This window comes from Toxorhynchites rutilus, chromosome 1 (genome assembly GCF_029784135.1).
Source record: "Toxorhynchites rutilus septentrionalis strain SRP chromosome 1, ASM2978413v1, whole genome shotgun sequence".
Lineage (NCBI taxonomy): Eukaryota > Metazoa > Arthropoda > Insecta > Diptera > Culicidae > Toxorhynchites > Toxorhynchites rutilus.
Window position 1 is genome coordinate 103,438,520 of NC_073744.1, and position 10,542 is coordinate 103,449,061.

General features: G+C 42.1%; 1 protein-coding gene across 5 annotated transcripts; it reads left to right on the forward strand.

Moving 5' to 3' along the window:
• The first annotated feature begins 680 nt into the window (after window positions 1–680).
• LOC129763491 (uncharacterized) lies at window positions 681–6,838 on the forward strand. 5 transcript variants are annotated; one of them, XR_008740941.1, is made up of 4 exons: window positions 681–823; window positions 907–1,220; window positions 5,594–5,715; window positions 5,833–6,838. XR_008740941.1 is itself a non-coding variant. In XM_055762614.1 (3 exons), the coding sequence occupies exons 1-3, from the start codon at window positions 891–893 to the stop codon at window positions 5,924–5,926; spliced, it is 546 nt and encodes a 181-aa protein (XP_055618589.1). In that variant the 5' UTR covers window positions 885–890; the 3' UTR covers window positions 5,927–6,838. The 5 variants fall into 5 exon arrangements, 2 of the variants coding, with proteins under 2 accessions (XP_055618589.1, XP_055618590.1); XM_055762614.1 differs by lacking the exon at window positions 681–823 and having other exon boundaries at window positions 885–1,220; XR_008740943.1 differs by lacking the exons at window positions 681–823; window positions 907–1,220 and adding an exon at window positions 4,740–5,526.
• Window positions 6,839–10,542: the final 3,704 nt, after the last annotated feature.

Here is a 10,542-nt window from a genome sequence, read left to right on the forward strand (position 1 = left end):
CTACCTGATGCCGTTTTACGATTGCGTTTGCCACTCGCCACTTATCGTCGCGAGCAGCTTTACCAGCTAACTCGATCACTTCGGCGGCCGAAACTATATAACGCCGGCTAGGTGAACTGGTGCACTGGTACTAACGAGCTCGGCCTAGGTACCCTTGCGGGGAACTCCAGATCAACACGGTTCGAGCGAGATTTTGCCTTTCCCTTCACTTTTCCTCCTTCACCATGTCCAGACATGGCTGCTTGGGTTGGTTTGTTGATGTGTTGTGATGCGAACCGATGTGGTGTACGGTTTGAATGAGAATGATCGTTACGGCAGCGGAGCGGGGATTTTTAAGCTGACTGGCTGGCTCGAGAATTACGCATGTGTGAGACTGCGACCAATGTTTCGTTCATTTTTTTCTTTTTCCTTTCCAATCGTGGTTCATTCTATTTCGCTGCTGCTCTGGTTGCCCGTTTTGGTCGGTTCGATTTGAGGAGCACAAAATGGACCAATAAAAAATGGGCACATAGTGCATTTTGACAATGCTTGATATTTCACAATTATTCAATTATTTATCTCAAGAAAAATGAAATGTTATTCGTTATGATAGATGCGTAGATATATTTCCTATCAATTGATGCAAAAACCTTTGCGATCTATTGAGAAATGCTCGAGTTATAAGCGTTCCAAATCTTGCATTTTTTCCTACTTGTTCAGTGCCTAGATTTCCATTTCACCCCCTATATCTTCCGGTTAGACGTAGTCCTACGTCAAAAGAAATTAGTGATTATTTGGAGAAGAAGAAGGAGTTCGAGGGAGTTCGGGAGGCACTAGGGACAAGGTTAGTACACTATTTTGTTCGCAGTTCTGCAGTTCTGATACGTCGATTATATAGCTCATACTTTACGATGTTTTCTCCGATAGAATCGATCCGTAAGGAAGTCATGCTCCAGATTACGAACTCGCTTACACAGTTGCAATTAGGACAACCAGGTCCGTCGATTGTGCCGCGAGTGTCTCAAGAGACCCAGACGGACGATACAGAAGCGAATTCCGGAGGGAATCAGGAGTCCAGGCAATCCAAGGTCCAAAGTAGTCAACCGCGACGACAACTCCGTTCTAGTTTAAATCATTCACATCCTTCCATCTTACTAAACGGTCCTCAAAGTTCTGTGGTGCCGTCTGGATCGGATATTCTTCGGCAACCTAAAGAGTACCTGCTGAATAGAGTGGATCTGGTGAGTAAACCGAAGAATGATAAGATGATAGATACCAATCTTGGGGATGATTCATCGACGTCATCGGAGGGTACACCACGGAAGCCAAACCCAAAATCTCGAGTGTCCCATTCAAGGCGATCTAAACCAGTGTCTGACTGGAACATGGGCCGATATGATGGGAGAGAAGGAGGCCACGGTTTGATGCGTTTTATTAAGGAGGTGGAATTTTATGCAAAATCGGAAGGTGTTTCTGAGAAAGAGTTGTTTCGTTCAGCGATCCATCTATACTCTGGTCTGGCCAAAATATGGCTCATGCAGGGGGTCGAAACTGAAAAAGGAATTTTTGAGCCCGGATCACGATCACGTCAGTGAAGGCCGAGCTGTAGAGAGGAAACAAAGATCAAAGGAGAATTTTCAAGATTTCTTCTTTGACATTCAGCAAATTTTCAATTCATTAACAAAGCCGATTTCAGAGAAGAAGAAGTTCGAGATTGTGTTTCGTAACTTGAGGGCAGATTATAAAGGGCATGTAGTGGCTGCGCAAATAGACAATCTGGCCGATCTCAAACCATTTTGTCGCAAACTTGATGCCACTTTCTGGTTCAAATATGAAACTCGTCAAGAAATACAAACTTCTCGGAATCGAGCTCAGGTTTCGGAATTGAAGTTGGATTCAAAATTGAAGTTCGTTAAAGAGGGAGATCAGTCAAAGTCCCTATCCAAACAGAAAGGGATAGAAAAACCGGAGGTAGGAAAAAAGAATAGAAAGACATCGCGAGAGAAACAGTCCGATGAGGATGCATCTCCCAGTGAAAAAGCTGAATCGGATATTCCGAAGATTTTGGTGGATCAATACATTCCGCCCAAGCCGGGTAGGTGTTACAACTGCCGACTTGTAGGGCATCACCATTCAGAATGTGAACGCCCAAAGCATAAGTATTGCTACAAATGTGGTTTCCACAACGTGGAGACCAAATCATGTCCCTTCTGTGAAAAAAACGCCTAGGTAACTGTCTGGTGGGGCAGACGGCGAGCCGTGGTGAAAGAAATCCCCAGGATAATCCGGAAAATATTTTGTTTCCACTAGGTATACGTAAAGTTCAAAACGATGAGTATTTACACTATGCAACTGTAGAAATCAGTGAGCATTTTCTGAAGATGAATGATGATGATCGACCATTTGTTAAAGTAGAGGTTCTGAACGTTCCACTGATCGGGTTACTCGATAGTGGGGCCAGCCGCAGTGTCTTAGGCCAGGATTCTAATCTTCTTATAATATGCAGACTAAAGTTACAACCTGTCCACATTGATATGAAAACCGCAAGTGGACAAAAGTTGAATGTATTGGGCAGTGTAGAACTGCCAGTAACTTTCAATGGAGTCACCAAGATTCTCTCAGAACTGGTTATCCCAGCGGTTAAACGAAAACTGATCTTGGGATCAGATTTTTGGCAGTCGTTTGGAATAGTGCCCACGATGGTGGATCGCGATTACAAATTTTCATTAGAAGAGGTTCATAATCATACCGTGCAGGCCTGTTTAACCGATAAGCAGACGCGAAAGTTAGAGGAGGTGAAACAGTTATTCAAACCCGCAGTAGAAGGTCGTCTAGAAACTACTTCGATGATCAGCCATCGGATCGAACTGTCAGAGGAAGCAAAGAAGCTTTCACCGATACGAATCAACCCTTTTCCAACTTCGCCAGCTAGACAAGAGAAAATCAACCAAGAATTAGATAGTTTGTTGAAATGTGGTATTATCGAACGGTCGTACAGTGACTGGTCGCTTCACCTCGTCCCTGTGGACAAACCAGATGGTTCCGTCAGGTTGTGTCTGGACGCCAGAAAACTCAATGAGCGCACAGTTCGAGACTCTTACCCTCTCCCCCATGCAGATAGAATACTGAGTCGTTTAGGTCCGAGTTCGTATATCTCAACGATAGACTTATCGAAAGCATTTCTGCAGGTTCCGTTGCATCCACGTTCTCGGAAGTACTCGGCGTTCTCTGTGTTGGGGAGAGGGCTGTTTCAGTTCACTCGAATGCCTTTTGGCTTGGTCAACAGTCCGGCAACCCTGTCGCGGCTGATGGACCGGGTCTTAGGCGGGAGTGAACTGGAACCAAACGTGTTTGTATACCTCGATGACATCATCGTGGTAAGCAACACGTTTGAAGAGCATCTTAACAGACTCACAGAGCTGGCATCGAGACTCCGAACAGCGAACTTATCGATAAATTTGGAAAAGTCTCAGTTTTGCGTATCGGAAGTTCCATATTTGGGGTACATTCTGAGTAAAACGGGTCTTCGCCCGAATTCAGATCGCGTTGAAGCCATCGTTAATTATGAACGACCGAAATCTCTTCGAGCAGTGCGGAGGTTCCTGGGCATGTGCAACTACCCTACGGCGGTTTATAGCTACCTTTAGTGATGTTGTGCGGCCCCTAACCGATCTACTTAAAGATAAACCTAAAGGTGTCAAGTGGAACGATTCCGCTGAAGCCGCGTTTGTCAAGATCAAGGAGTTGTTAATCAGTGCTCCCATCTTAACAAATCCGGACTTTTCCAAACCATTTTCTGGTCATTGCGATGCTAGTGACTCAGCTATCGCAGGCGTGTTAACACAAACATATGATAACGTCGATAAGCCGGTAGCCTATTTTTCGAAAAAGCTAGGTGCCACTCAGCAACGGTACGCCGCTACGGAGAAGGAGGCGTTAGCCGTACTGAAGTCGCTGGAAAAATTCCGCTGCTATATCGAAGGTTCACCCTTTACGGTCATTACCGATGCATCAGCTTTGACGTATATCCTCCGTAGCAGTTGGAAAACGTCTTCCAGATTATGTAGATGGTGCCTTGAGCTCCAGAAGCATGACATGAAAATTCAACACCGGAAAGGCGTTGATAATATCGTGCCTGACGCCCTGTCCAGGGCGGTAGAAGAGGTCAGTACAACGTCCGCGAAATCGGATTGGTACAATTATATGGTGCAAAATGTGGTAGAAAAACCAGAAAATTTCAAGGACTTCCGGGTGGAGAACGGCGTTTTGAAAAAGTTCGTCTCCAGTCCCGAAAATATTGATTACCGTTTCGAGTGGAAGCTGTGTGTTCCGGTGGTCTTGAGAGACAAGATTCTGTTCGAAGAGCATGATGAAGCACTTCACATGGGCTACGAGAAAACTCTAGCGAAGATTCGTAGGAGATACTACTGGCCTCATATGGCCAAAGAGATCAAGGCGTATATACAGAGATGTGCATAACCAAAAGTTATGGGATGCCCGGATATCAGAAGTAGAATACGTGTTGAATACCACACCTCATAGTTCGACTGGTTTTTCTCCATATAAGATCATCTTCGGGCATGAAGTCGTAGGCAGAGGAGATGAGCATAGAATCGATAGGGAAGAGGAGTTACTTTCAGAAGAAAAACGGCTAGAAAACAAATCTAAGCTTGATCAATCCATTCGCGATATAGTTGTGAAAAACTTATAAAAACAATACGAGAAAAATTCACACTATTACAATCTCCGTCGTAGGAAAGTCGCCCCGGTGTACCAAGTAGGCCAGCGAGTTCTCAAGAGGAGTTTCAAGAAATCCTCCGCCGTGGACAAGTTCAATGCCAAGCTTGCACCTTGCTATATCCCGTGTACAGTTAAGGCCAGGGTTGGTACGAGTTCATATGAGTTAATTGACGACTCTGGAAAATCTATCGGAACTTTCTCATCCGCGGACTTGAAACCATTGCCAGAAACCAATCGAACCGATTGATTATCAGACAGTTACGCCATTTTTGTCAACAAAAAATTGACGTAAACACTAAGAGTTGGAGAATTGATAAACATCGATCTATTTGCTCTTCCCGAAAGAGAAGAGGTACTTAGATAGAATGATAACAGAATCGCAAGAGTTCTTATTGGAAGCGCAGGTAAAAAGTTCTTTTTGGTGCTTTATTGAAGGAAAAAAATGACACAAATTTCATTTTTCAGTCGGTTGGAGGGGTATTATAACCGGTAGTTCCAAAATAGAGCGTGTGACTCTGTCACACTTTTTTATAGGACACTTGAAGGACGACCAAAATCTAACTCTCCGCACGATGTTCAGTTTCCCGCACCTTCTAGTCTCTCACTTCATCACTCACTCTCGGCGTATGACAGTTGCCGTTCACCCGAGAAGGTCTTCCATGGATCGGGTAGGGATGAAGGCACTCGCGAGTAGGATCCAACACATAAATACCGAAAAGCTCGGGTTTTCTAGATTAATAAGGTTGATTGTTGAGTTCTATCCTGACTACACTAGAGAGCAGTTAGTGCGCGCCGTGATTAAATTGGGTGGCCGAAAGGGCCAAGAGAAGTAAAAAGTGATTTTTACTAACGTCATGCCTGGTTTCTTCCGTAGGTTGACGGTGAGGAAAAGAACCACTTTTGGACGAATGAAAACTGTGTGTTAGTAGGTTTGATATTCGCTTTAAAACTATCTCAAAGTGTGCAACGTACAGTCACACTTTATGTGAGAAAAAGGTAAATCTTTGAATATATTCATATACATATGTAGGATTGTGAAAAAGCGGGAAGATGCGGTCCGTTGCGGTTTCGGGGCACCACAATGTGGCGATTGTGACTAATCATGGCGGTTAGGTCCAACAAAGGGCCTTTTTCTTTGTATTACATACAGTTATTCGCCAGGATCAAAGACGCCATTGTGTTCCTCGGCGCGATCAGGATTGAATAACCAACAATAGAACTGGTGTTGTAGAAAGTCCCCGTGGCTAAGCAATCTGGAAATATACTATACCACATCCATCCAAGGGAAACAGTCGCACATCCACTCTCAGCAGTCGAGAGAGGTGCGTGTTGTCTGTCGGTGCTCTGCAGATTGAGGAGAGGTTTATTGCACGGTTGGAAGGAAACTGCATGAACCAGAAACAGAATTGAAATCATCGTACCACTCGCACCGCAGATATCACGTCATCGCCACCCACCCTGATCCGTCGCCGTGAGCCACATAAACATTATAAACTTCATAAAACCGCAAGTAGAAGCATGTGACGTCACATTTAGATTTAAAATAAGTATACAGAAGAACCTTATATAGGATAGTTAATTTATTCCAAAAGATTATTATATTGTTGTTTGTTGTTCCAAGTAAAGATGTTAAGAATGAGAATAGTTTGAAGCCGTTCATGGTGTTGAAAAATCACTACATTTCACTATTTGTTGCGTTTTTCGGACACGAAAGGTGTCTTCATGCCTCCCTCACTGTGCGGTTCGGCATAGAACAGTTGACCCTGTGGCCTTTGAGCATTAGAAACCTTAATCCGCTCGCAGTTTCAACCTCCTTGTTCGGTTCAGGATTGTTGCCAGATCCTATGTGAATTACATCTGACAGAATAATATGGATAAGTGTGAGTGTTGTACCTTTGTTCTTATTTACGACCCTGTAGATCCTAGTTTCCACTGAGCAGTAGGCGAAGGGTTATAAATGTCATTAATAAAGTGTTTCATAAACTTTAGATTATTCGTTTCCTTTTTAATTTACTTTTGTGAATTTTTCGGTTATTTTCATCAATTATGTTAGTTTCCCTGTTTTCTCTTACTTTGTTTTCTTTATATCTTTCTTGATGTTTGAGATTATTTCTTTTTCTTTCATATACAGTTTCATTATCTCGAAAAGTTTCATAATCTACTCGGGATTGGTTTAATTTTTCTATTTCTTTACGTTTCCGTTCCATAATTCTTTCTTTGAATTCTTTATACATTTTTTCTTTCATTCTAACTCTTTCGTCTAGGTCTTCAGGGATCGTCGTATCTTGCCTAAATCCGTAAAATAATTCTCTTGGGGTGATATTTGTTTGGGTATGAATGGAATCATTGTAAATTGCAACTGCTAGGTTAATTTTGCTCGATTCAGGAAGATCTTTGGTAGAGTCTTTGTTCGAAAGAATATTATGTAGTTCTCTTAGTGTTCGATGAACAATTTCTATAGTTCCGTTTGATGAGGATTGACCAACGCTGGTGTAGTGATATTGTATTTGATTTTCTTCTAGAAAGCTTTTCACAGTGGTAGAAGTAAATGCGGCTTCCTGGGCCATTATGAGTAAAGGGTGTGTCACATCAAATTGCATCACGGAAAAAACGCTGTAGAAATTCGCCCAGTAGACCGATCCTTTTGAAAATTTTAGACAGTAAAATAAAAACTGTTAAACAACTTTTGGTATTTTCTTTTTATTCATACTTCGAGCCCAAGCCCGTATGCTCGCACCTTCCTCTTTACCCCGTCCATAAGGTTCTGTACAACGTCAGGTTGTAGTTTTTTTGAACAGAAATCCATTTTCTCTTGAAGTCCGCCTCCGATTTGACAACTTTTGGGTTCTTCCGGAGGGCCTGCTTCATAATCGCCCAATATTTCTCTATTGGGCGATGCTCCGGCGCGTTGGGCGGGTTCTTTTCCTTTGGCACGAAGGTGACCCCGTTGGCTTCGTACCACTCCAACGCGTCCTTTAAATAGTGGCAAGAAGCGAGATCCGGCCAGAAGATGGTCGGGCCCTCGTGCTGCTTCAATAGTGGTAGTAAGCGCTTCTGTAGGCACTCCTTAAGGTAAACCTGCCCGTTTACCGTGCCGGTCATCACGAAGGGGGCGCTCCGCTTTCCGCAAGAGCAGATCGCTTGCCACACCATGTACTTTTTGGCAAACTTGGATAGTTTCTGCTTGCGAATCTCCTCCGGAACGCTGAACTTGTCCTCTGCGGAGAAGAACAACAAGCCCGGCAGTTGACGAAAGTCCGCTTTGATGAAGGTTTCGTTGTCCATTACCAGGCAATGCGGCTTCGTCAGCATTTCGGTGTACAGCTTCCGGGGTCGCGTTTTCCCCACCATGTTTTGCCTTTCGTCGCGGTTAGGAGCCTTCTGAACCTTGTATGTACGCAGGCCCGCTCGCTGCTTGGTCCACTGGACGAATGAACTTGACAAATTCAGCTTATTGGCGACATTCCGGACCGAACTTCTCGGATCACGTCTAAACTGCTTAACTACGCGCTTGTGTCATTTTCACTGACGGAGCATCCATTTTTGCCGTTCTTCACCTTCCGGTCGATGGTTAGGTTCTCGAAGTATCGTTTTAGTACTCTGCTGTCCGTGGATTGGTCGATTCCCAGCATCTTACCGATGTCCCGATGTGACCACTCCGGATTCTCGAAATGAGTGCACAGGATTAATTCACGACGCTCTTTTTCGTTCGACGATATTTTTCCAAATTTACGAAAAATTGACAGTGAAGCATGGCCAACGTGATCTATACACTCATATCTGATTATAAGCGAAAGCTGAAGATATAATTCCTAAAAATTAAATTTCTACAGCGTTTTTTCCGTGATGCAATTTGATGTGACACACCCTTTAGTGCTGGTTTACTAAGAGTTGATAGGAAATGAGATAAAGCTCTGAGAATGTGTACAGTATTACGCGTACGAATTGGTATAGCGAATGCAAGTCTGGAGAATTTATCACAAAAAGTGAGATAATTCTTTTTTTTTTATTATGAAAATATCCATGTGATTTTGTAATGGTTTCGATGGCGTTTCAGTAAGTTTATATTTCTGTTTGTATGGATGTCTTTCGTATTTAGATTTTTGACATAATTTACAAACGTTAATAAATTTTGTAACTTTAGATTTTATTTTTGAGAAAAAATATTTTCTTTGAATGTGTTTGCAAGATTCGATAATACCTCTGTGATTATAGTTATGTTGTGTTAGAATAATTTGGTCTTGTTCCTCTTCGTCTGGTACATCAATTAAGAGTTTTTCGGTCCAAAGTATTTTTAATGATTTGGCTCGAGAGAAGTAGTTTTTGTAAATGATTTGCAATGATTTAAGAATTTCAGTGTGACAGTAAAGTCCATTCACACAGTTAGATGATGCATAGTCTTTTAAAATATTTATAAGAAAAGCAGGACTGAAAATTTGTGTTTTGATGGTTATTCGATGATAGTTTGGAAAAATTGTTAAACTTTCTCGACTATTTTCAATTGATTTTTCGAGGATGATTTGATTTCTAAATTCATTGAGAGGTTTTTCTGTGCTTTTAATGAAGCCACTATCATCAGAGTCTGCTGAATGTTGAGTCATACTTTCATCTGTTGTATTTGAATTTATTTCATTGTTCACTGATTCCTCTGGTTTAATTCTGGAAAGGGAATCAGCATTGTTATTTAGAGTACCTTTTGACGTGGGACTACGTCTAACCGGAATATATGGAGGGTAAAATGAAAACCTAAACACAGAACATGCAGGAAAAAATGAAAGATTTCGAATGCTTATAGCTCGAACATTTCGTACTGGATAGGAGAGATGTTTGCATCACTTGATAGGGAATATTTCTACGCATCTATCGCAACTAACAAAATGTTGTTTTTCATTAGATAAACAATTGAATAACTGTAAAATATTAGGCGTTATCTAAACGCCCTAACTGCATCGTTTTGATTGGCCCGATTTACGGTTTCCCTAACACAGCCTTGGGGAAATCGGCATTGTAAATACATGAAAGTAGGGGGACTTTTGTTCTCATCGAAAAATGTTCCCTAACACAGACTTTAAAACCAAGCAGCGAAATCGGCATTGCAAACACACGAAAGAGCCTAGAGGCGAGTAAACTGAAAAGTTTAAACCCTCTTAAAGCCAAAAAGAAGAAAAAGAACACACGAAAGTAGGGGGAGCTTTTGTTCCCACCGAAATGTGTTCCCTAATAGAGATTTCTAAACCAAGGTGCCTGGAGAAATCGGTATTTCAAATTCATGCAAGTCGGGGGTATTTTTGTTCCGACTGGAATGTGTTTCCCTAACACATACTTCAAATCCATGAAGCGTGGGGAAATCGGCATTGCGAATTCATACAAATCGGGGGTATTTTTGTTCCGATTGAAATGTGTTTCCCTAACACAGACTTCAAAACCGAGGTTTCTGGGGAAATCGACTCTGCAAATAAATGCAAACTGTGAGTACTTTTGTCCTCGCTTGCCTTTGTGCAGAGTGAAATATGTCTGTCCTAACATGATCTTCTAAACTTAGGAACCTGGGAAAATCGTGCAGCCACTAGAAGCGAATGAACTTCCCAGTTTCAAGCAAATTCGAGATTCGAGAAGTATGTACACTTTTGTACATACTTCAGAGGGAAATGTAAAATAAAATAATCGTTTGATAATTTTTTTTTGTCTTTATTGGAAATATTTTCAGCCTTAGGCTGGTTCATCCAACGTTTGATAATTCTTCCGTACATATATTTTGTTCTAGTCATCATACCAAACGTAAAAGGTTCGTCATTAAATTTACTTGTAACGAAGAACAATCAA